The 27,344-nt window shown below is 37.7% G+C and overlaps 2 protein-coding genes across 3 annotated transcripts; one reads left to right on the top strand and one right to left on the bottom strand.

Annotated features, from left to right (window-relative positions):
* The first annotated feature begins 724 nt into the window (after positions 1-724).
* On the top strand, positions 725-5,314 carry LOC129365253 (transmembrane protein 179). Of its 2 annotated transcripts, none has more exons than XM_055038356.1 (4): positions 725-1,194; positions 2,305-2,442; positions 2,524-2,602; positions 2,683-5,314. In XM_055038356.1, the coding sequence occupies exons 1-4, from the start codon at positions 809-811 to the stop codon at positions 2,854-2,856; spliced, it is 777 nt and encodes a 258-aa protein (XP_054894331.1). In that variant the 5' UTR covers positions 725-808; the 3' UTR covers positions 2,857-5,314. The 2 variants fall into 2 exon arrangements, with proteins under 2 accessions (XP_054894331.1, XP_054894330.1); XM_055038355.1 differs by having other exon boundaries at positions 2,302-2,442.
* cunh14orf180 (chromosome unknown C14orf180 homolog) lies at positions 4,775-27,344 on the bottom strand. The gene is made up of 10 exons (XM_055038354.1): positions 26,936-27,344; positions 22,612-23,062; positions 20,707-20,737; positions 16,297-16,383; positions 14,270-14,390; positions 11,513-11,543; positions 11,147-11,255; positions 8,772-8,926; positions 8,539-8,671; positions 4,775-7,038 (listed from the first exon to the last, which is right to left on the bottom strand). The coding sequence occupies exons 2-10, from the start codon at positions 22,762-22,764 to the stop codon at positions 6,833-6,835; spliced, it is 1,026 nt and encodes a 341-aa protein (XP_054894329.1). The 5' UTR covers positions 22,765-23,062; positions 26,936-27,344; the 3' UTR covers positions 4,775-6,832.

The raw sequence follows: 27,344 nt of genomic DNA, 5'->3' as shown, positions 1-27,344 counted from the left end.
TGAGAAGGCAGCATCCCACCAAGGGGACAGAGACACCTTGCTCAGCTCAGCAGATGGGCTCATTGGAGCATGTCAGATGACTGCGACAGGCCGCTACCTGCCCTTCCCTTAAGACTGTCACCATGTATAAACAAACCATTACTCTTATTTTTGAGTATGCATAGCAAAAATGTAGGCTATCAGTGCAATGAGGATATGTTATATGATACGTTATATCTAAAGTGTCACATGAGATATGTTACATCTCATTATTATTTTTGAAAAACATGTTTTTAATTAGAATTTGATATTTCATTTTTTCTACTTGATAATTGTCTATTTGTATTCATTGTTAAAACATTTTACTGCAGATGATGAAATGTGTTGGTAGAATGGAGCACCAGATGTGTCCCAAAAAGTCTAACAGATCATGATCCTCTCAATTTAGTTCACACTGCGGTGATAAAACTGTTTGCGTTTTATATTTAACTTATTACTCTTATTTATTTTTCTTGCATGATATTTTTATCAAATTGCAATTTGTAATTTCTTCAGGAGAAATGACAATAAAATCAAATTATTTTATTAATATTATTATTATGTAAAACTACAGTGTGTTTAACCCAACATAGCCACCGCAAGGAACCGTGCAAATCGGTCAAATCCAACTGCAGTAGTTGCGCTCTAAAACGTGGCAGCTCTTAAATCCTTCTCAGCAGTTTAAGACGGGAGCAGCAGTGCAGCGGTTCATCGCATACGGTCTGGATGCAGATGGGGAGCCTTGAAGGCCTCTGCCCACTCCTTCATTTGCTGCACAGTTCCTCTTCGGATGCTGCGCCTCCGCTCGTCTCTGCTTCCACTGCGCAGCCGCACTTTCTCCGGCGGGCAGAAGGCGGAGGCGTCAGACGGAAAAATGGCCCTCGACAATCTGATCTTCGCGCAGTGCATCCTCTACTTTCTGGCCTTCGTGTTCGGCTTCATCGCCGTGGTGCCGCTCTCGGAGAACTCGGAGGACTTCGGAGGGAAATGTCTGCTGTTCACCCGCGGAATGTGGCAAAACGAGAACATCACCGTGTCGAAGCAGCGCTTCATCGTGGAGGAGTGGGGACCCGAGTGCTCCTGCAGCTTCATCACTTTTATCGGGATTGCATCCCTCATCCTATCCGCAGTGCAGGCATGGAGGCTGCTGTTCTTTTTGTGCAAAGGACACGACGAGTGAGTGGCAGTTCACATGTTCCCCCTTGAGCAGATATGTAGGAAACATGATGCAAAGCCTAATGGAAGCACGATGCATCACTTACAGGTTTAACTATTTGCTTATAAGCTGCATCCAACGCCTATGCTGTTGTGTTAATTTCAAAATGTTTTCCGCATCTATTAAAACACGCAGTCATCTTACGCTGCAACTGGAAAATTACGCAGTACCTCTTCACAATATGAAAAATCCTCCTTAGTTTCTCACTTACACCACAATAATAATAAAAAAAATTAGTCTAGATTTGTGATAAAGTGCATAATTATCATCAACATTAAGCCATGTTGAATCATTCTACGACATCTATTAGGCCTTCCTGGTATAAAGTGTTTATTTCTGCTAACCTTGATGGTTATGGCTTTCACTTAATAAAAAAAGAAATAAAAGCATCGTATCATGTAACATCAATAAAATATCTCATACTGAAATGTTATGTTGCAGCCATGCTATGGGCTGGGCCATCATGGATAATACAGCTGTCCATCATGCAGTCATTGACACCCTGCACAAAGAGGCTGATGTAAAAGAAGCTTCTCAAGAGCTGTATCCATATTAATGGAAAGTTTGGAGGAAGGAAAAAGTGTGGTAGACGAGAGTCCACCTACAAAAGAAATAATACAGATATGAGAGATTTGTTAAACAATGTCCATTTCAGAGTTTGAATGGCAGCCTCATTTCTAAGTCTATTTTAGAGCAGCTCTTGTTACAATTTAGCTTACCCCCCATCAGTGTGTGTAAATGACTGTAGTGTAAGTGCTTTGCTTTCCCTAGACTTGATAAAACGCCATGCAAATTAAGACTATTTGCCATTTTCCTTGTCAATTCAGTGGTAATAGGAATTGTCTTTTGTGGCATATGCTCATTGTGTGGGGTGTCAATAACTGTCTTCTGGACAATTGTCCCTTAGAAGTGTTCTTGCATAACATTTCTGTGTGTAAAAAAACTTTTTCTGTTGGTTTTGTACAATATTCACATTTTCCAAGAAAGGAAATTACGGGTTTATATTAGCTGTATTATAGCTTCAAGAGCAGCATAGACCGATTTTGTATGTTTCTTCTTTCTCCCAGCAGCTCATTTTTCAATGCCTTCCTCAACCTGATGATAAGCTCCCTGGTGATGTTCACCATCTTCCTGTCCAGCACCATTGTCAGCGTGGGTTTCAACCTGTGGTGTGATGCAGTCACTGAGAGTGGGACCATGCCTAACAGGTGAAATAGTAGCACACAATAATTGACTTTCAGACAAAAAGCATCATATAGTCCCTTTTAACATCTGGTTAATTTGTTTAGCTGTGAGGAGCTGCAAGACACAGACCTTGAACTTGGCGTGGACAATTCTGCCTTCTATGACCAGTTCGTAATAGCCCAGGTAATGGTTTTTGTTGCCTAGAAATATCAATCTGATATTTCTGGAAGTGCATTCATGAATAGAGGATGTTCTTATTTCAGTTTGGCCTTTGGGCTGCCTGGCTGTCCTGGCTTGGGATCACAGTGTTAGCCTTCCTGAAGGTCTACCATAACTACAGACAGGACGATCTGCTCGACTCCCTGATCCACGAGAAGGAACTGCTGCTCAGCCGCTCTTCACGCTGCGGCTCTGACCTCAAAACTGGCCTGATCTAGAAACTACAACTCTCATCTCTGCCCTACAGTGCTTGTCACAAGTTCACATACGCTCAACTTCCACCCGGATCTGGTTTTAGATACTGATGATGCATTTGAACCGTTTTTTAGGGTGGGCTGATAATACAGCAAACAACTTCATAGAATTTCATAAACAATTACATCAACAGGTTATCTCTAATCTGTTGGTCAAAATGTCAGGTTAAGTTGTAGAGATGTTAAATTCTGGCCTTAATTGTTCACTAGTGTTGTGGAGAAAATAATTAATTTGTCAGGCAATTTTAGTTTAAATCACCCAATTATGTTTATTTATGTGCTGCACAAAAACAGGCCAAAATGAAGCTCTCAATCAAGGCTCTGTCAAACAGTCACCACATTTTTGTTTTCTTTTCTTTTCTTTCTCCCAAGGACAAGACAGTGGAGAGACTGTCTGCCTCCCATGCAGCTGCAGCAAGACATCTAACCTTGGTTGTGTAACCCAGACCGGTTCATTTGCTGACAATTCATTAGCATTTAGAATAAAGACATAACAGTGCTCTTCTTAGCTGTACTTATTGAAACTTGTTGGTTTCTCAGGTCCAACACAGCTTTTGAACGTAATAAATGAATTTTCAGAATATTTTAAAATCAGTGCTTTTCAAAATTGTAATGTTAGTTTATTTTGTCCAAAGCCTTTTAAACCTAAAATGGGCTGCTCAAACTCCTTTTGGGATAGATAAAGCAGACTAACATCATACTTGTGAAAAGTCCTGAACTCTAATATTTTGTGAAAGCGTGTCCTTCCCTTAAAATCTGGGATATGATACCAACAAATTTAAACGAGCTCTATCAGTTTTGAACCAAAATTCTGAAAATCTTTACTGTTGTCCACCAAAAGTCATCAGCGTGTGACTAGCCAAGGGAGTTTTAACTAAACTGTATCAGAGATTTATGTTTATATTTGAATTTGTATCTTTAATATTTATAATTATAAACATATATTTGATTTAAGCAAACGTGCAGTCAGAATTCTTGTTTTAAAATTCAATATAGTGGGTTGCTGTAACACAAATTAAGCATAAAAAAAAACTGTTGAAATGTACAACAAAAAACCAAAATAAATATGAAAGTTGTTGTGAGTTTATGTAAACCTACTTGTGACCAGAACTGTAGGTTCTCATCTGCCATAAGATTCACCAACGTTTGCCTGTGGAGACAATCAAAATGAATTGGCTTCTGCTTTACATTGTCATGGAATCAAACCAAATGGATCATTTTCTTATTTGGAAGAAACTCATAATCAGACAAAAATCTGCAGGTTGTAACCACTTCTTATTGATTACAAACCAAGCCAGGTATTAACCTGAAATATATACTTGAGTTTTCTTCAACTCTTAATTTTCTAGCCACTCAGTATTTATGAGTTTGGAGAAATTTGTTTATTTGTAAATCATATTTCTTTGTAAAGTTTCTGCATGGTACCCAGTGCACGACAAGCTCAGCGGGTGGTTTTAGATATAAAGAGGTGTAGTTATTGTTTTCTGGTATTCTCTAGATAAATGTTCTCCTTAGGTAGGCTTTTGTTGTGAAAAGGCACATCTTGGTGAACTGAGGCTCATTTGCATGCTTAAGCAAAGTAGATCAATCTGTGCTTTTGCAGTGTATTTACACAGCAGCTACCAAGAGTTGTGTATGACAAATTGCATTTCAAGGCTTTAATATATTTAGCAGCTAGTCCAAAAAAGCTTTTAGCATCAGTGAGATATAAAATAAACAGATTTTATGATGAGCTGTTTAGTGACTGAGGCTTCTTCTTCACATTTAATAGGCTACAAAAACAATATATTTTACTGCTGTGACATGTATGTATACCTGCATGCATTCCCGTGGCTATTACATCACATCCTATATTGGTCAGGAAGAGCACAAGCAAGCTATCTAATTTTGATAGGCAATGACAGTTTTATTCAAAACAATTGAAATCATAAAACAAAAGGAACTAAGAAAACCCTCCGTAAAGGCACTTTTTCCAAAGTGACCATAAATGTTCAGACAACAGTAAAAAGCAGCTAAGTGTGCATATACAGGATGTGAGTTTACTGGGAATCCTTTTATTGCTAATGACAATTTAGTTTGACAGTTCGGAGCTGTGGGTGTTATTTTTTTGTTTATTTCTTCTGTGCAGGCGTTGATTTGCCATATTGCTTCAAAATTCAAATGTGTGATCTCCACAATCAAACAGGATCATGATGATTTCCCTGAAACCTGTCATACAGAGAGCACTGTTCTGTCACTGTCTTATTGCTCATAACAAGAGGTATGTTGGATGTGCATCACTGTATGTACTCTTTGATTCCTATATAATCCATTTGTGTGCAAGTTTTGCTGCTTTTTTGAATTTCTTTGCTTCATTCGATAAAGGAACTCATATATATATAACTCATATCTACAATAAATTCAGTATCTGGTTCTGATATGATTCTGAGTTTGGCCTCAATTGTTTCAGGGTTTTCTTCTCGTCCAAATATAAACAGGAGTTTGGAATTGGAGTTACACCATTATCAGGTGAGAAAATAGAAAACAATAAAAATAAAGCTATATTTTGGGATTTTTGAATTGATACAGACATACAGTAGAAGACAGACATATATATACATAACAGGTGAGATTCAAGGGTGAGGGGCATCAGGCAGTTGAGAGGGGGACATTTGTTAAAACTATCATCCTTCATATACAGTGCCTTGCAAAACTATTGACCCTCACCACGACATTGCAACTGTACAGCCAGAAACTTTAATGCTTTTTCTTGGGATTTTATGTGACGGATTGACAAAATATAGAGCATTGTGAAAAGGATAGGACACAATGCATGGTTTCCAATATTCTATACAAGTAGAAGTCAAAAATCTAAGGGTCAGTTTGCAGATGAGTTTAATTGAAAGGGAACCAGAGGAGAGAGAGGAAGTGAGACCTTGCAAATATGTGGCAAAAATATGTGATTGGCTCCTTTTACTCTGATATTCATAAAGAACACCAAGAGTATCAGAGAAAAACAAGCTTAATACAAACAAAGATGTGACATAAATCTGACCTCATCTAGCCGCTATTACTTATATCTCTAAATTAAATCAAGTGCAACCAAAGTTCCTTACACTCTATTAGTTTATATCCAAAAGAATGTAAAAATCATGGAATATTCTCATTCCACTTGACAATCTTGTGTTACTCTGCCACTTAAAATCTCAATAAACAGATAGAGCTCAACAGAAAAGAGCATGTAAAGGCTTTTTGCAAGGCACTGTAGTTTAAGTATATTCTCTTTGATTAACTAGAATGTGCTACAGATGTTACACCCCGGAAAGAACAGACAGACAAGAAAGAATAAAGTGTTTTCCCTCTCGTTTAACCCCGTAGTATGAGGTGATGTAGCCCTGTGTTCACCTTCTGATGGATCAACACCAAATACCCGATTCTTTGCCCTGCAGACGGGCACTTCTGAAACATTTTCCAACAGCTCTACATTCATTAATATGGAATTACAAGGCTAAATACTGATAGTGATAGACCTTATTATATGGAACCATATATACACATTCATTTGTTTAGGATATATTTGATGCACAAATTGTGTTCTGAAATAAAATAAATATTTGCATTCCTTGGAAACATCCACTCGCAGGCAAAAGACTTTAACCTGAACTGAAAGATGAAATCATTGTGAGGATTATGTGAGCATTATAGTTGCAAATGTGCAAAATATTTTCACAACTTACAAATGGAGTGGCATATTCAAACTGTAGTGCATACGTAGATACATACATACAGAGATGGAAGCTACATGTTTCTGGGATTAAACATTTTCTCTTTTCAGTAGGGGAGAGGTGCAGAGTTACCATTGCAGAGCCTTGCAACATGGCTGAGCTGTTTGTAGGCTGAGGCACCTCAAAATATATATAAAAAAGAAAAGATCAATGTCTCCATCTGTGGTCTGTCACAGTCACTGCATGGTCAGCCATATCCAGCAGCCCCACAGGAGCTGCTTCATGTGAACCAGGTAGACGGCCAAAGCAGCCTCCAGCTCCTCGCATGCCCTCTGCGGCCGCCTGCGGTCGGTGCAGTACATCGCAACGCCGAGGAATGACATGAGGAGGAAGAGGCAGGTGAACAGGGCAAGATGGGGCCGGGCCGGCGTTGTCTCATAGGCTGAAAAATGAGAGCACTTTGTAAGTGTTTTGACTTGTAAATAGCTAGCATTTAAATGGACATGTGTAAAAGATTTTCTTTTTGGATCCAAGAAGCACAGAATAGAAAAAAAAAGCTGATTGTCTCCAATCTAAAGGCAAATAACATCACATTTTAGAGCCATAATCCCCAAAATATTAAAAGCATGAAATTTAAATATGCCATAATTAACCATTCCACTAATTTTCAAAGTAGATAAGTAATTTTAAGAAAGTCTTTTCTCAAAAAACAGGAAGTGCCTAATGGGTTATTGCAGTACACAGACACTTTTCTTTATAAAAATTAGCTTTCTAACTGTTGCTTTTTGGTGACGGAAAAACGGTGGAATGATTATGAAGATTGCCTATAGATTATATTGATAAGGTGAATGGAAGTACATAAGTGAAGAGGATGCATTTCTCATTATGCACCAAAAACAATCTTTCCTATGTTCCTTATCTGTTAAAGGAACGAACAACACAAACCCAAGAAACTGGTACAGATAGCTTGAGCAGGAAATTGACAGCAAGACCATTAAACCAACTGCAGCTGTTGTTTTCAAGATAATTGCTTACTAGATAAGAAAACACTTTCTTTTTCAACAGGCTTTTAGTCTGCGTATTCGCTATCAGAACAAAACATCGGGTGATGTCTGCAGATTGCATTAAATCATGAACTGCAAACATGTTTAGAAAACAACAATTATGGGTTCAGGTTATAATTTCTCCCAATGAACAAGAAGGTGCTTGACTCAAAGGTTAAAGTCATTTTTGAAATTCAATCTTCTATGTGTATGATTGATTTTGTATTAATTTAATTTACTGCTTATTTCTGAAAAATAAATGTTGTTGTCTGAATTGAACTGACATCAGTCAGAGTAAGGCACAAAACTATCATGACCTCCAAATCTAAAAAAAAGATGTTACGGGTCCTTTGATTACAAATTAACCATTTTAGTACAATTTGTGATATGTACAGTATGTGCCTTTGATTCTTAAAAACACGTGAATGTCAGTGATTAGTGTAACCACGCTGTGCATATCAAGCAAAAGCAGCTTGTAACAAATTATAAAAGCTAAATTTTGTGATGATTTTCTGTAGATATTGGCAAAGACATTGAAGTGTTGTCAGTGCTCCTTTTTAATAAACTTACCACCTAACGGGTCACAGTAAATATCTGTGAAGCCAACAGAGAATAGATTGTGTGTCAACAGAAGCCAACTTCAATGATATACACCAGCTACAAATCAGTTATTGTGGTCTGACAGTCCACTTTCACTCAGGACTTAATGTACTGTCATTTGCATTGCAAGATTTATTTGCTCTTTCATGTTTGGTTGCTTATGCATTCCTATGCTTGAGTGCATTTTCTTAATTAAATTCCTGTGAATGCACAGCTGACAATGACAAACATCAGGAAAAAAAAAACTTTTAAAAGTCCTGCAACTGAACTCTGCAGAGTTAAAAGTTCAGTTTTCTCACCATGTACTGTGGTCTCTGGCTCCCTGAATCGAACCCTGCGCTCGCCCTTCCGTCTGTGGTTGGTTTCTGCATTTGACCCATAATTGGGACTTGGCCTCTTTAGAATGGAGGTAGGGACTTTGCCACTGGTTGCCTACATTAAAATTGACTCAACATGAATATTCTGCACAGATAACAGTTCAATGGACAAATAAATGAGAAATAACACGTATTTTGTGAACAAGTCCCCTTACCTTAGGATTTGGCGTGTCTTCCTGTAGGTGGTGGGCGTCTTTTCTGTGACGCACCTCGCAAACCTTCTCATGGTGGGAATGAGGAAGACTGTCTCTAAAGGACTCTGCAGCAGCGAAGCGTTTGGACAGCGCCGACACACACTGGCCAAGAGAATCTAGAGAGAAAACCATGATCACACAGTGCATGAGCAGGGAGCTGATTAATGTTTCTGTCTCAGGTAAAGACGGAGAGAGTGAACCGAAGGTAAATGTGGAACATGCAAATGTATCCCAACACAGGAGCCAGGATGTTAACCCTTGCATGTTGCTATTGTTCTGCTATTGTTCAGCATTAAACTGTGAATTTCCCTCTGGGATTGATAAAGTATATTGTGTTCAATGCAATATTTGGGAAGGAATCTACAAACAATGACAATGCAACTACAGATAAAGATTGTAGAAGCAGTTTATCTGTTTCTTAATAATACTTCTAAATAATGTCAAATATCTGAGCAGCAAATGACTTTTATCTATATTTTTCAACAAAAAACAATGTGGATTGTGTATTAGAGACTTAATTTCTTCTTTTTTTCAAGAGCTCATGTTACATTGAATAAAAGAACTGAAGTCATTATGTCAGAAGGGTAGCTTTAAGTTTTGTTGATTTATTTAATTAATTGGCAGATAACAACTTCTTATTGTTTGTGGCACCCAACAGGGGTCAGTGTTGGGCACTAAATTAACTAAATTGTTTGCTTTATAGATCAATGAGAATTTTGCTTATCCAAAGATAACTAGAGAACTAATTGTGCTGATTTGTAGAGTGATGACTATACTAAAACATATAGACTTCTCATCTTATTTAAATAAAAACAGTAAGTAAAAAAAAAAAACTAATTACTATTCTATATTTTTTTCAGAAATACTTCCTGAATAATGTTAATAAGTTTGAAATAAATTCAGCTTAATAAATTGAAACTCAAATGAAAAGTTTGCTGGTCTACTAAGTCTAAATAGCTTATAACCTCCGAAGTTATTTCTACATTTTGCTGTAATTCTGAATTGCAACACTTAATCTGATAAAATGCTTTAGGTTGCCTTGTGTCTGAGGTCTAATAGGACAAATAAGCCTAAAAATAACAGAGATAGACTAAGGACAAACTTGAATCAGAAGTCAAAACAAGCAATGATAAATCCTGTAGATGATCTGGAAGGCTTAGCTTGGAATGAGTCTGCATGTTGCTACAGGTACTTTGGCGGCAAGAGTCTGGTTTCTATTTATGAGTGTAACAAAACTGAATCGATCAAAATGCCTTGAGGCAGTCTCTGGAGTTGGCAGTTTTGAACTAAACAACTTTGCAGCAGCTTTATATTCACAGAGCAGTTTAAAATACACAAAGGCGATCAAAAAATACATCATTCTTTTTTTTTTTTTTTAATTAAAATGATAATTGAAGTTGTCTTTTATTTTTGCAGATATATAATCAGATTACGGAATCAGCCTATTTGTGTCGAAAAAAAAATTACAAAATGAAAACTAGAACCAAGCAGAAAACATGGTGGTGATTGATGTTATTTTTATTATTATTTTAACCTCAAGTGCACAAGTCATGCAACAGAGTGATGATTCCACTTATAAAAGGCATTTGCTCGGCCCAGTCAAAGTCTGGACTTAGACCCAATGGACATACTTTGGTTTGTTTAGAAATTCTTCCATGTGATTGAATTACAATAACTATGCAAAGATAGTGGGAGAAACATTATTGCAAATTAACAAACACTTGAAAGCACTTGTTGAAATGAATGGCACAAGTTGGTTTGAACAGATTTTTCCCCCTTTAACTAATCAAATTAGAAATTACATGTATATTGCTGTGTCTCTTTGACACTGAACAAAGTACAGCTACCATTTGGCCCCACTGCCTCAAAAAGCTGACTTAGCAGCCTGGGTGATTTTAACGTATTACTCTTCTTACAACACAGCAGTCCTCACAAAAATGCAGAGTTAAGAAGTTGGAAGGAAGAAATAGAGGGAGAGAGTCTTTGGCTTTGCAAGTGCAAGCGAAGCATACTCACGACGCAACAAATCGTGGCCTCAAACTGTCACAGAGCTTGTTGTTCTGCGTAAAACCATTTCTGTGTTCAACACAACTCCAAGTGTTTATTAATTGAACATTTTCACTGGTTGACATTCTCTGCAGAAGCACTTGAGATCAGCTGTGCATTTTCACAGGCACTGCCCCTGAACAATGTTAACAGGCGTCTTCCACTAGTTACACACCCATGTTTGATTTACAGCAGCTATTAAGTTGTGTATTTTAAGCATCTCTGTTGTGACATTTCTTAGGAAAGAGACATGCGTTTACTTTGCTCTTCTGCAACATTTGAGTGTTTACCTGAATATTCAGTCTTGCCGATCTCAGCATAGACGGTTGCCATGAGCTCCAGGCTTCTGGCTGTTATTGGATGGTCGTTACCAAAGGTCCTCTGATGAATCTTTGTAGCCTAAATCATACAGATAAAGTTGTGTTTAATTTTTACAATGGCTGATGTAGCAAACAAGAAAACAATGTAGAGAAGTAGCAGCATTTGAAAACGGGGAATTGATCTAAACAAACATGCAAAAAGTGGCAGTGATACAAGTGAGTGGATATGAAAAATGAATAATTTACAGGTAATTTTAGGAAAGATTTTGTCCAAATAAACAATATTATTTATACATGCACAGGCGGAAAAAGCAATAGTGAAATTCCCAAACATACCTTACCGCTGTATTCTAGGGCAAGATGTGGTCTAAGAAAAGAAGAGAGAGAATTGCCATTACACAAAATTGACAATATCTTTTTTATGTTCGTAATAACAATAAAAATACAAAGAGACTTTTGTCTCTGCAAAAAAGTCTTTGCATAGACACTACCAATAGAAAGTTCACCACCAAATCAGTTCTAGTGCTAAACCAGTGCAACTGCTTACTTAGGGTCATCTATTCTTGTTTTCACTGATGCAAATTCAAGCATCAATAAACATCGTTAGGTTTGTGTTTAATACTTGACAGATATAATCACTTGTTTTGAGTCTCATTTAAGAGAAAAGCAGTAAAAAGCTTCACTTTGAACAGCAGGTAGGATAAGTGTTAGTTTAACTTGAGCTCACTGCCTCTTATCTTAAACCTGTTTATTTTATATCATCTGACATTGTTTGAGCAGGTCATTGTGCCACACTGAGCTGTGTAAACAGCAGATATATTCCAGTGAAACCACAAATGTTTCAGAGTCACGTCTCTGTTTTGTTTCCCTTCTGTGTAGATGTTGATTTAGTCAACCAGATATTTAGTAATTAGGAAAAGTTTATAATTTGCTCTGATCAGGTTTTAGATTTCTATTTTAAGTGCTTTTTTTTTTTACATTGGTTAAAAAAATTCCTAAAGTAACAGAGCGATGTTTTTGTGCTTCTTTAGAGTAATAAAGATAAAGATATTGTTAACTCACTGATGTTTGACCAATAATTAAATGTGACCTACAATGTTATAGCTGTGATTCACAACCAGCAGGGAACTTGAGAGTCACAGTTTGGATCATAACAGTAGGACATTTGAACATGTGCGCGCTGTGAGTGGACAACACAGCTGTAGGCATGCAGGCGCCTCGTTGAGGACGTGGAGACCTTTCATTTCTGTCAACGCTGCCGCCGTCTATCCTCCAGGGAGAATTATGGAAGGAATGCTGCTTACAGGTTGGTTTACTGTCTCATGCTTCCCTGTCGGTATCCTGTCAAGTGCTAAGCTAAGTGAACGTGATGTGTTTCATTGAAGACCTACCAGTTGTTCCATGCATAGCTGCCCTGAAAAAGTCAACCAAGGGCATTTGTGGCCCTCGTAGCCAATCATGTTCCTGTAGATGTAGAGCAAGCTGTGTTTAGTGTTCAGCTTGCAGGAACCAGGTGCCAGGTTCATACAAATTCATCATTTCAAAAATTTCATACTTTTCATACCGGTCTTCAAATGTTCTGTAAATCTGAGTGCAAAAGCTTTGCACTAGAAATGTGTAGTGACTATAATATTTTCGTTTTGTTTTTATGGTCCAAGAATCATAAAACTACATAACGCTCAAATCTTTCAAGTTTCTGTTTCTGTTTTGCATTTTGGCTAATTCAGGTCAGCTCTGCTTTAATAAAAAATCTAATTAGTCAAATTAGTTTCTAATGAGCCGGTTGATATGAAATCCTCACCAGATGTCAGTAACCACCCAAGCAACACAAGAAAACCAGTGCATATAAATCCATAAATTGGATGCCAAATAATGACATAAAAATAAGTATGGAATAGGCTTACAGAAATAATTAAATACTCAATAAAAGCCTGTTTTTGATAATAATCGCTTCAATATAGTATCTCCCATTTCTTCATATGTAGAAATTACTTGAGTTGTTACCTTGTCATAAATATGTTCAAATGTTGTGTACCATACTTAGTTTATCCTCTCCAGGAGAAAATCTCTATCAAAAGACCTCCTTACTTTAAAATATTAGGGATCAGTTCCAAATTTTTATTTACAAGGAAGAAGGCTTGAGACTCATATTAGATCTAGTAAAAGCATTGAGGGATCATTTTCATACATGCAGAGGCCAAAGAGAGTTTACATGTTTTCCAAGCTTCCCAGCCATTTTTGGATTACATTTCCAAAGCACAGAGGAGCAATGTAAGAGGAGAATCAAATTCCTGCATCCTTATTTAGGTGGGAACCCGAGCCATACCAGTATAGCCATGCTCAGTCATTACCATCTCATTTATGTTTAACTACTGTATGCTGCTTCCATTAATTAAGCGTGGTGACCAGCACACCACTGTGCAAACATTCCACCCTCTGTTACCCTCCACAGCAAGCAGGTTAAATGGCTTTTTCTCAGCAATGACAACAGAGGCAGAGAAAATAAGGTGTATGGTTTGGCCTGAACAAAGTACCAACGCGACCAGAGACACCAGATACAGGGAGAGAGAGCAGTGTCTTTTTCCTCATTATATGCAAAAACATTCAACTCATTAAAGTACAAGTTCTCCATAAGTGGAAAATATATCCTATAAAAAGCCTATTATATCTATTTGTAATTTCAAATTGTTTAGGAATGATATTTCCTAAAATATTAAACTATGAGCATGTGCATTGACATAGATTCTTTAATTTTTTTTTCTTTTTTGCAAGAATCTTCATTAAAATTCTGTAACGCCCACACAACACACACAGCAAAATCTAATTATTTATATTCATACCTTGATTTTTTTAGGGCCTAGTTCTGCATCGGTTTTGTGAGGCAAATAAGAAAAGGCAACAGAACCATTCAGCCTCCCATATGATGTTAGCATTATTTAGAAAATAAAAATCTAAGTATCACAATAAAATTATATAGTTTGTGACAGTAAATCCACCCACAATGAGCCTGTTGAGTCGTTAAACCTGCAAAACGTCTTGCACCCCATTAACTGCTTTACATTTGAGGTCTCAGCAGGACATAGTTTTACCTACTGTTTGCTCATGATGCAGAGCTGAGCCAGTCGTTCGAGGTGTTGCGCTTGAGAGGCCTGCTCTGAAAGCTCCTCTGGGTTTGTCCATCCTGCAGAGCCCAGGGTCGCCTCCTCCTGAGGCCCTGTTACCGAAACACAGGGCATGGAGTAAGTCAGTCAATAATGAGCAATCTCCCCCTGTGGTTTTCAGTCTTCCCAATCCACACAGAGTGCAGAAGATAAATTTCAGCAACCAACTATCAGCCTGCCTGGCACGGCTGCAAACTATAAGCTTGAAATGTGACGAGGATCCAACTGAGGGCCGGAGACAAGAGAGCAGAGATAAGCACAGGACAGGGCAGATAAGGGCGTCAAACAACACGGTTTCCACGCCCACGATGAGAAGCACACAGTGACGAACCACAAACAGAAGGAGAGCACATTAAGCACACAAAACGCATACGCAATCAATAGCACAAGTGAATGAAAACAAATCAATGGTACAGGCGAAGACTTCCTACTCAATTTGAATCCAAAAACAGTGATAAATATGTCAGCAGTCAGAAAAGAAATACACTGAGGTGGGTAAGAAAAATGGCTTCTCTGATCCAGGAGAAGTCTGCCGTCCAACCTGAGTCAGTGCTGATTCAGGTGCTTCGGTTAGCTGGAGTGACAGAGTTCCAAATGAAAAAAATGTGGCCATTTGTCTCCCACTACGCCTGTCCCTGACCTCCTCCACCAAGTCCACACAACACTGCTCTGCTGCCCCAGCAGCAGACGGAGGGGAACAGGCAGCCGTCTGGAGCGGCGAACGAAGATGGTGATGAATGACTGGCCAAGCTCTGAATGCTTTACACAAGGCACCCCCAAGTTTATCGTAAAACAAGATAAAGCTGTCAACTTTAAAATATTTAAATGTCAGACTTGCTGATTTTTGAAAATTATATGTAGTATCATTTAGTACCTTATTTTAGCAAACTAGTTTATACCCACCATGACATAAAAAAATTGTTAAGGGAAAAAACACAAAGTTCACCAATTTCAGTTTTTTGTGAGATGTTGAAAATAGTCTTCAGATGAAGAACAAAAGCTGTAGGAAACTAGAAATGAAGCTGTATTTTCTATGGCGGATGAACAAACATTTGTGTTTCGGTTTGTAGTTGGAACCTGGATTTTCCTAGCTCTCAGTCAGAAATTCAAAGAATGGTTTTGAAAGCTGAGACTAGAAGCACATATTATGCTGTACTGTCTTTTGTTATCGTCTGGTAGCTAATAGCAGTAAGCCCTACAATAATTAAGAAATCCGATATGACCAAGAACTATTCAGATGTGAGATCATTCCCAGATTTAAGCTCCAACTTCCAAAATACAAACAGTGTCAGACAGCAGCACTATAACAGGAAAACCTGTTCTGTCTTAACATTTTGAAGAATCTAATATTAGTAAAAACATTTTAATTGCAGAGCTGTGTAACAACAACTGCTCTCTACTTGTGACTTTGCCTCTGATATAGATTATGACAAAAAAAAGAAGTTTAGTAAGGCTCCTGTATAGTTACAGTGAATGAATAATTTAACAATAAGTCACATAACATAAATTAAATCTTCTCTAATTGATTTTGACAAGTTTTTGTATGAAAACTATTTTGTGAAATGTACGTGTAACTTACTTTTATGTAAATGAAAGCTCTTAAAAGAAAGAAATCAGAATAAACTAAAGTTGATGTCGGCATGTGAAAAATCAGCCACATCTGTTACTTGTGGATCCTTGCACTTCTAAACTCACCAAAGACTAAATTCCTATAATATTGTTATGATTCAACAAACATGTTAAAGCTGCTTTCGTAAAGTGTTGTTTTCTACATATGAGCTGCCAAATGTCATACGTATTACCTGGAAATTTAGGTCATTGGAAATTCTTGGAAGCCAGAGCCAAACACCACAAAATCAAAGTCCACTATTGCGCAGTGGACTTTGTGTGCACGCAGTGTGTGCACTCATTTTCCTAGAAATCTTCCCTGAAAAGTGGAACTTTAAAAAAAATACTCACCTGGGCTCCCCTGAAGAGCGGTGAGCTCGATCAATGCCACTTCGTAGAACATCTTTTCAGCCTGGATGAACTGGAGGGCCTTCCCATCTGTTTATATAGGTGAAGGACTGGTCTCAGATGACAACAGGATTAGTCAGTTGTGGGAGTTAAAAACAGCCGTCACGTTTCTTTTTTCCGTCCCGCTGGACAACAGCCATTCAGGCCAAACAGAAGGTGTAGCAATCCAAAGCAGGCTGTTAATCTCATCGTGTGGCTCTTAAAGTTCAGATTTAGTGTCTGAATCACACATTGTCTTCAAGAGTAAACAAATCTCTTACTGCATTATATTCTTTTTTTGAAGCCAGTTTTAATCTTTATGTTTCTAATTTCAGTTCAAATTCTTTGTGAAAGATTTCGACAGGAGTTTTTTGTTCCCATAAAAAGACTCTATGAATAACATCCTAAAATAGCTCACTTTGCAAAAGCATTCAGGGCACTTAGTGTACTTGTCACTGAAAAGAGACACCGTTGATGCACGTCAGATTATTATGATGACCAATGGAACAGAGAGTGCTTAAAATAAATCCACCAGTCTCTTTTTAGGTGTCCTACTTAACATCACATTTCCCATGAGTAAAAATTACAACCAAAACATCTCAGTTTGTATCAGTTCTGCGACTCCACATCAAAATTACACCAGAACATCAACGAGGTTAAGAATACAAACAATAGATTTTTCTCTTCTGAAGAGCAGGAGGGTTGCCTGATTTTGTTACATACACAATAACCATAAAACTTTACAATCCAAACAAAAAATCTTATTTGCAAACCCATAAATGGACAAAATGGAAGACTATAGAAAACTATTCACAATCCTTGAACAATTTGACATTTTGCCACATTACAGTACTATGAAGACCATGTAATTTAGCAGACACCTTATAGATGCTGTTCTGGAGAGGCTCAAGGTCGATTTAGGGTTTAAACTTTGTGGTTCATCGCTGCAACTACCCACAAACTAGAGAAGAGCACATTAAGCAAACAGAACACATATGCTCTCAATACCACAATCAAGCAAAAATGAATCAGAGGTACAAGCAAAGGTTTTCTGCCTAGTTAGAATCCAAATACAGTTATAAAGCCGAAATACAGTGAGGTGTGTAAGAAAAACGGCAGCTCTGACCCAGGAGACGTATTGTTCAACCTGAGCAAGCAGTTGGGCCTCCAGCAGCTATAAGATGGGCCATCTGTGCAGGAAAATAAAGGGGATGAGGCACTGCCCAAGGTTGGCGCACTTCTTCTGACTGCTATATTTAACTCCCCTGAAGCACAACAATCCATCAACAGGAACCATGCACAATCCTTTCCTGGGAACAGCCTCTGCTCTGAACTGGTAATTGGACGCCAATAAAAAAATAAAACAACAGCTTGCATTGACACTACGAACTTCAAAGGCAAATCCGCTCACACGTGCCACGAGACCCAGGTGTAAACTGAAATGACCTCCTGGGGAAGCAACTAAACTTTAAACTGAGAAACCATTTTAGAAAATTGTTCTGAACATAAATTATGTAGGTTTTATAGCTGAAAGACACTCAACAAATTTGATTGAATTCTAAAAAACAGGTTTATAACTGAGACATAAATTATACCAAACATTGTTTAAACAAATCAAAACATAGCAAATTAAACAACCTTTAAATCTCTGAATAAAGCGAAATGCAAACCATGTTGCATCCTGGAGCCAGAAATTCATCAACTCAACTTTAGACTGAACTGACTTCAGCAGCTCTGCAAGGTAGAGATATGCTTAACATTCACACTTTGAGCAAAATAACTGTTTTTAAAGTAAATTTAAACAGGGAATATTGCATACAGTATACTCACATACTGAAAAAAATTCTAAAATTTCTTCCTAAAGAATGATTGCAGGTTATTTGTATTTTCATCTCTAATACAACACAGTGGCTACAATTTGTGGTGCAGATTGGTCTTTCACATCAGCAGAGAATTAGACTGTTTGAATATTTAAATTCTTGTTTTTCCCAGGTCATGTATTTATATCCTGCATAGAGAAACATGAGAGAAGAAGCTGGTATTTTTGCTCTCAGAAAACATTTGTGTGAAACTATAAAGTTCCCACATTCTAGTTCCTGTTTGGGCAGACTGACCTATAACCTTCTTCCCCAGAATGCAGCTGCAAAAAGAGCACAGCTCTACTACTTCTGCTCATGTGATGGATGTGAAAATTACTATAGTGCCTTCCAAATTATTCACATCAACTGAATTTTTTTGCACTTTTCTAGTCAGTACAACCATAAACCTCAAGTAGTGCTCGATTTTGAAGCAGAAGGAAAGGCGTGTGTGGTTTTCAATTTCTTTTAAAGAACATTCTAAAAAGTGTGACATGCATTTAACCAGCTCCATTTACTCTGAAAATCTTGTGTAGATTATTGCCTTTTAAAGAGTCCACATAGGTAATATAACAGTTCTATAAATACAGCAAAACTAACAGGCTTGTTGGAGAACATTAAAGAACAAATATGAATATTAAGGAATAAAGAAACAGTAGAAGGGGAGGGATAAAATTGTGAAGTTTAAAGAAGCATTTCAGCCCCGTTCAATCAATCATGTAGGAATAGAAGGAGTGTGTCACATGGTAACTCTAGAGGAGCTGCACAGATCTACATCTCTGGTTGGAGTTTCAGAACATATCGTTCCCCATGCTCAAACACAGGTATTTTAGTTTCAAGAAGCAACTCTAAATGAGCTTTTGGTTCTTTATTTCATTATGGTCCTGTTTCTCTGTGTTTGCTCCCGAAACCAAAGAGCTGGAACTGCAGAAGTATGTCTTAAAATTCAAGCATTATCTCAAGTTTTTAATTAGACTGGATATTTTGTGTCTGTGTACTGTTTTAAATTTAAGTCTCTGAGGACTTATTCGTTTTAATCATTTTCATATTTTATCTATGCACTTTCTAAGCCTTTTTTGTTTTAGTAAATATGTTGTATAAATAAATTTGACTTGACAGGTCATCCAATCACAGTTTTAGTTTTTATGACACTGAAAGATGAAAAATGTGTTTTTTATTAAAACGAACAGTTTCATTTGCACAAGCCATTCATGGGGCACAATGAACTTGTGACAGACAATGCGGTCAGATGAGATCAATATCAAGCTTTTGGGCCGACATATAAACAGTGGTGCATATTGGAAACTGGTCAGAGATAAAAAAAATTCAGACAAATTCTTAAAGAAAACATTTAAAATCTGCATAAATACTAGAGATAAAACTGAAGGTCTACCATCCAGCATGACATCACCCTGAACAAAAAGCAAAGGCATGTAAGGGGATGATTTAGATCTAAGTGTATCCACGTTTTTTTTTTTTTATCAAAGTTCAGACATAATCCTATAATCCTATTGGAAATTTGTGTCAATATTGAAAAATGTTGTATAAATATGCTCTCTATCCAATTGTACAGAGCTTCAGCTATTTTACAAAGATTATGGAAGAAGTTATTGCTCCTTTGCATTGGTCTGTAACATAAAATCTCAGTAAAATACGAGGATGATTCAGGTTGCTACAATAGGATTATTAACACTATATTTAAATCCATTGTAGCTTGGTTTAACAATTATTATTATTTCAACTGTTATTATTAATACAACAGGACATTCTTTTGGCTGTAATGTTACACTAAAAGTAAGAGAGCGTTGCTCTACTGTACATGAAACACTCCAATCTGACCTGACCAAACCCATTACTATTAATGAGCTTATGTAACTCAAAAGATTTAACTCTGCCATGGTGTCCTGAGCAGGCTGGGAGGTTGCAATGCAGTAGCCACTGATAGACTGAAACTCTGCAAATGAACCTGTTTTAGACAGAGATAGGTAAAGCCATGCTGAGGTGGATAACTTGAGCTGGCTAAATTAAGCACAGAAGTATCTTAGTAACAAGGAGACGAGCCGTGAGGGTAATATATCCTGAAACAGAACACCATTCTATTATCTCACTGTCCTGTACTGCTGTAGTTTATAGTGGCAGTGAAGTGGAAATCCATGCATGCGCTTCTCGGTGCAGATGCAGGTTAATTAGTGCTCTCCCATTCTGTGGAACTGAGATAAGAGCCCACAAATCCTCTTAAGAGACAAACACACCTTCTGAGTGACACACAAAGCATGTGGCATTCTGGGACAAATGGGTTATTATGAACTTGTCCAAAGACATCCGCTCATCCCATTGTGCTTAAATTACCTTCCACATATGGTCTACATCTTCCATTGTCCTGGAATTTGCTACGTTTGCTGCATGTTTGCCTCCCAAAGTAAAAAAAAAAAATACATATTTTAGTTTGCTTTCTGTGACAAGTTTTATTTAAAAAAACAACAACCTGACAAGCAAGACAGACTTTTAGGAAGGATACAGTTCTTTTCAGTGATGAACAGTTCAGCAATCTGTGAAGTATAGAACAAAAACCAACAAAGATGGTTAAGTATTGAATATAAAATGTTCAACAATTTTACAACTTATGTTGTTTGCAGATGACAAAGTTATATTATGTGGTAGAAAGGATTTAAATATATTATGGTAAATGGTAAGTTACCAAATGTAACTTACCATTTACCATTTACTTAACAAAGAGCTTCTCTCTACATCCTACACTACCACTGTACTTTATGTAAAGTAAAACAAAGTGTCTTGTTCTTGGTCATTCTAGTCTAACTCAAACTTCCAACTTTTGAAACATGTTTTTCTTTTTTTTCAGGATAAAATATCAATATACACACTGGGAGTAACTTATACATTTCGGCAGATAAAACATGTTAAAATATTCTGCTACATGAGCATTACAGCTTTCTCAAAGTAATACAGTTTCACCATGTGTTTTTACAGAACTGTAATAGAACTATGATTCAAATAACCCAACAATATTATTTGAGCTCATCCTGTGATATGCAGATTCTTCACTCACTGGGCTCTTGAAACTTATGTCGATGGCATAACTTACTTTTTAAGTAATTTGGCAAGAATACATTTTGAGTGCATTTTTGACTGAATGCACTCAAGAATTACTGATATTTAATTCCCAGTAAGTCAGTTGATCCTTGACTTCAAAAAATAAGATGAGAAAATTACTATAGAAAAAGTTATACACCTCTTCCTGACACAGCAGAAGACTGTGAACTCCACACCTTTGATTCCAATATACACATAATACGGGATAGTACTGCATATGCTTCAAAAATGTTTAATTTCCTCAGGCTATGACCAATTTAAATTGTGTTTTTCACAACACCCACACTATTTGAATAATATATCAAACTAACAACAAAGCTGTCGATCTTAGTGGAATTTTAAAGATTTGAAATTATGTATGGAAAAAAAAAAACATGTTTCAAAAGTTGGAAATATTCTAATATTGCTTGAAAAAGACCAGAGAAGACAATACATGTAAGCAAAAAAGCTTAAACTGTATTTCTGAGAAATTATGCTTAAGTTTCAATAGTGAAAAGAAAAATTGTACAGTATTCATAAAATTTTTATCTATTTCTAAATGCAATAAGAATCAGTATAACAAAATGTACGCGTGGAGCAGGGATGGCTTAGAAAAATAAAATAAGACAATTTTTGTATTCGTAAGACAAATACCGGGGTGGATGCTCCAGACTTTTTTGTTCATTTACTTTGGTGTTTATTTTCTATTTGTTTTGGTTGTTTTAGTCATCACTATTGAATTATATTTTATATGTATATAATAAAATATTCAAGCTTGAAGGTGGGAAATGTACAGTGCTAGTTGTTAAAGCAAGTGATACTGCTCTCATCACAGTCAGGCAGGTCTGGTCAACATCATGCTGTGTGTTGTAAAGTTCTGGAACGAAGGCAGTGTTTTGACTTTAGGCACATTCCTTTATGCATTACTACAGGGGAAGTAATGCCCCTGTAGCTGTAAGTCAGCTTTGCTACTGTGAAACAAACAAAAAGAAAAACAAAATGTAAAACACGTTAAAATGTAATCAGCTAAAACTCAATAAAGTACAAAAACATAATTCTCCTAACTGTCACTGGACACCTGCTATCATTCAGCAGCATTCTGGATGGGATGAAGGGGATCTTCCAGAGTCAGCAAGTAAGCACATAACAGCCTGTTCTGTTAAACTCGACATTGGTGCTGAAGATATCAAGGTTAAATATTGCCCATTACAGTGGTGCAAGATAACATTATCTATACATAAAGTGATGCAAATGTGTCTGCACAGCTGAGCAAACATATGATCCTGCAAGGAGAAAGCTGTACTTGCATGTGTCCCGCTCCCATCCAGCTCACCTGGTGCAGGCAGTTGGGCAGAGAGGTGAAGCTCTGTACATGGGTCAGTCCCAAAAGACAGCTGAGGAAGCAGTGGAGGGCGGCCTGGTACTCCCCCTGCTGCTGGAGCTGCTGTCCCAGCTCAAACAGGCCCTCCCTCCCTCCGTTCAGCATCCCCAGTCCCAGCCAGAGTCAAAGCTGCCTCCCATCAGAGCTCTCACTGGCCGACGATGAACGTCTTTCACTTCTGCAGCGAAGCACCACAGGTAGAAGAGCACAGCCACCGGGGGGAAATGTTTTAAAAAAAAAAAAAAAAAAAAAGACTGGTGGCAGATAAACAGGAAAGCTGTTGAAGGAAGCCTGCTGTCTGTGCTGCCTCTGCTCACTAAGTCAAGGACAGGTGGTAAGGAGCAGTGTGAGGTAGTGCCGGCGTCTCACACAGAAAAGATCCATTCCCCTCCCTCCTCTCAGGCTGCACCAGGAAAAGAGGACAGAGGAAGTTGGAGAGTATTTGCTGTGTGAATGGCAGCGCTGTAAGCCAATCTCTGCTCTGATTTGGCACAGTAGCTCCACCAGGGTGCTGAGTGTTTCTCCAATCTCTGAGCAGGGGATGGAAAGATGAACAAAGTGCCTAAGGGAAGTCTTCATTCCTCTGTAACCTTGTCACATGGGGTGGAAGAACAAACTTTCTTTTTCTTTTTTGGAGTTTTTTATGTGTAGACAAACACAAAGCTGTGCATTCTGTACTGATGTAATCTCAGATTAGGTCAAACAGATCCAAAGTTTCTATTTAGAGATGCTTTTCATTCCTTAACCAATCCACACAGCATGGGAAGGGTGGAGAAAAGCACAGATAAAAAAAACAACAAAAACAATTAATTTTTATTTTCAGAATCACACACTACTTTGTGGTAAATCATCATCTAGAGTTAAAATAAAAAATATGGAGACATGTGAAAGTAGATGTGATCAAATCTAACAGGAGATGCCTATATTAGTGAAATACAGGATCTGAGCTTTACAAAAAGCTCAAACTGCTCCATCCTCCCACAAAGCGTCTGCTCTGTGCATTTGAAATCTCACTGCCTTTTTAATTATTTATAAACAAGAGTGGAATAAGGATTTGAATGCATGCAAGCATGTACACCATCATTTTCAAAGTAAGATTAAAGCAAACAGGAGCATCTGCAAACACAAAGTAATTAAACAGTCTCTTTTCTGTATGTGTGCAATGAAATAAACTCAGGTCAAACAACAAAAGCAAATATTTATTCAAGAGGCTTGCCTCCTCTGGATGTTTGCTCACTGCCTTTTATGGTTATCAGCACTGTTGTGGGTCCATTTGAATTCAGAAAACAGCTGAACAGAAAACAGAGGAAGTTTGGAGAGGAAGTCACATTATTACACCTGGTTTGGTCTTAACTGTGAGAGTAACCTTTCCTGCTCCATTCAGAAACAAGCTACTTAGTTTGGAAGCTATAAATGAGGTAACACAAAGCAAATGAGAGTCTTGTCTCCATTAGTGCCCAATACACAGAAAAAGCGAAAAAAAGATGATGGTAGATGGGAAGTTACAGGGCATTAAATCTGAACTTCAGGGTCAAGCATAGTGATTTGTGAACAGTCCTTATTTTGGAAGAACCGCACCAGCAGAGGAAATTGATTATGCTAATGCAGGCCAACTCATTCCCTCCATACAGTTTATTGTACTCACTTTACTGTCCAGTCAATGCAGTTGAGTCAGAATGCAGCGAGAGGGAAAATCAACCTTTCAATGTAATCCAGTAGGAAGGACTCTGAAGGACTCTCAGCGCTCAACTCTCATGGTGAAAATGATTGCAAACAAGACGAGCTTAATGGACAGGGGAACTTAGAGGAACATTTTAGCAGAAGTTGGAATATATGGAGGAAGTTCGTTAATAACATCTCAATTAGAAGATTAAAAAACTAAGAAGCCTACCAGAAGCATGTGAATGTAAGTTTCTTTTCATTATTTTATCTTGACTAATTAATACTTTCCAAAAAAACAGCAAAACAAATACATGAACTGATCACAATGTGTTTTTCTTTGGGTGACAAATTAAGTGAGTTTGATTCTACAGAAAAGTCTGGCACATAGCTTTGTTTTTACAGAGCTCCATGCTCTCTAAAAAGCACATAGCTTGATGTGATTTTTAGAGAGTCTAAAAATCCATTCAGAAACAAGCTGCTTAGTGTGGAAGAGTCTAAAAAGCACATAAAGTTTTCACCTTAAAAACAAAATATATATATTCATTCAGTAAGAGTAACTTCAGCAGAAGTATTTGCCACAGTTCATATCAGAAACCCAATAAACCTTCAAGCTGTTTGAGAACTGGAATTTTACCTCTTTATTTTCTAATCCAGTTCCACTTTGCTATATTTGCTTACATCTTGCTCCAAACTAACTTTACGTCCTTGTGCAGGGAATTTTTCTGACAATGATACTGACTGATGCTCACTGTTCTGCGGGTCAAGAAGGGAAACTTACCTGTAATTGGAATATTGATCGTCTGTCTCGTGGAATTGCAGGAAAAATACATCAGAATAATCAGTAAACATATCACACATTCCCATGGAGGAGCCAATACATCAGACTAATGTAAATGAATAAGGAGCAGAGTCGGTGAGAGAATGCAGAGGAGAGAAAGTGTGTCATTCACACCGGTTATTGCCAAGCTGTAAATTTTATTTTCTCAAATCACTGTTGATGTGTTGTGTAAAATCCATTTACTGTGGTGTACCTATCAAGTTGCTGTAAATATAACAATACATTCTCTCTCAGCATGATGCTAAATATTTGAATTTTATTATGAGGTATCAGCTCCAAGAGTCTGATGTGTTTATGTGTTTGTGCCTTACCTAGTTACAAGGCTAAATTTTATATCTCATGAAACATTTGTTAGAGCACATTTCCCAGCAGGTTTTGTTGAGAAACATTTGCTTGTCTGTGCAGAGTCGTCCTGTGACACTGCGCATGGCCCTACATCAGCATATACTATTTATATTTACTGCACTGTGCAGATATACGGCCACTCTGTGCAATATTTCTACAGCCGAGAGGTCTCTGATCGGTTCGCTTTATTCTGTGTGAGTGACAGCAGCTGAATTCCAAATGTCATGACAATAGGAAAACTCACTGATTTTTCTTTTTGTTTTTTTCAGAAAAAAACTCACAGATTTTTCTGATAAATCTTCCTGGAGGTCCGACAGGTAAGAAAATTCACAAAATGCAATGTCAGATATTGCTTTCTTTAAACTACGTAGTTATTTTATAAATACTCTCCCGGTCCTGATGCCTTCAGTTTTTTTTTTTTTGTCTTTTTTAAGTTGCAATCTCTTCCTTGAACAGCAGCAACCCTCTAAGATTCAAGCTCTGGTGGTTTAATAGGCTTGGTCTTGGCACCCCTCCCAGCTACTGAGAGCAAGTTTACAGCCTCCATGTAATCAGCAGTAAATGCTGCTGCCATCTGTCTCTTTTCATTCAATTATCTGACCCACTGACTTTTACTGACAAATGCTGCCCAGGTAAACACAGAACTGCAAAGCCCTCAGCCAAAATTTTGACGCGCCTATAAGTCTTCTGAATCGCCAGGTTCTCTTGATGGCCAGTCAAATTTCAGCACTACTTTGCATCTTTTATCTATGAGCAGCACATTCAAAGACCTTAGAATATATTATTTTATTCTCACCACTGTTAAAGAGGAGACATAAAGAGTCCAGAAGAGGCTGAATAATGACACATCATAGCTTTATGGATATGCCCACTTATATGGATTTATGAGAATTCATCTCAGTCATTCTGCGTTAAAATCAATGTGTTAAAAAATATTACTTAAATGGAAAGCTTCACACAACATTCTTGTACAGCTCTGTACCTTTTGCTCTACTCTTGCACCCCCTAGTGCCTGATTGGAGGATGTTAACAAAAAGGGTTTGATCAAAGCTTTGTTTTCACTGAGTGCCAAAACCACCTTAAACTTTTCCACATTCCTGATGTTGCAGGAACGTGGAATAAATGTGAAATAAATAATCCCGCAGTGTTCAGTCTATCTGCTCACCTGTATAAATAATCCCAGTGTTCAGTCTATCTGCTCACCTGTATAAATAATCCCAGTGTTCAGTCTATCTGCTCGCCTGTACAAATAATCCCAGTGTTCAGTCTATCTGCTCACCTGTACAAATAATCCCAGTGTTCAGTCTATCTGCTCACCTGTACAAATAATCCCAGTGTTCAGTCTATCTGCTCACCTGTACAAATAATCCCAGTGTTCAGTTTATCTGCTCACCTGTACAAATAACCCCAGTGTTGAGTCTATCTGCTCACCTGTACAAATTCACCTGCAGGCTCTTCCCGCCGTTCGCTCTGAACCAGCGGCTCTGGCAGGAGAAAAGCTGCCGAACTCCAAGCATCGCTCCCGTTATTTTAAGGATGCTCATTGATCCCCCCAAAAACCCGGACATTATCATGAATCAATAAAATTCTCCCAGGCCGAACTTGAAAATTGGACCTTGTGCTGCTAACCCTTAGCTTTCGTCAACAACTCAGGCAGAGTGAAAGCGCTGCTCAAACACAGGTAACGACCCGGACAGGACACGGTGACTTAAATAATAAAACACGACATTGTTCAGCCTGGAATGTGCGTCTTCCTCCTCACGTTTGGATATTTGCCAGTTTTTGCTTTAAGGACGGTGGAGTATCGGGTGGTAATTTAAAAAGACGCTGGTTGATAGCA

This window comes from Poeciliopsis prolifica, unplaced genomic scaffold (assembly GCF_027474105.1).
Source record: "Poeciliopsis prolifica strain line A6 unplaced genomic scaffold, Auburn_PproV2 SCAFFOLD013, whole genome shotgun sequence".
NCBI classification, from domain to species: Eukaryota; Metazoa; Chordata; class Actinopteri; order Cyprinodontiformes; family Poeciliidae; genus Poeciliopsis; species Poeciliopsis prolifica.
The sequence above is the reverse complement of the archived record's forward strand: the minus strand, read 5'-3'. Positions and strand labels throughout refer to the sequence as shown.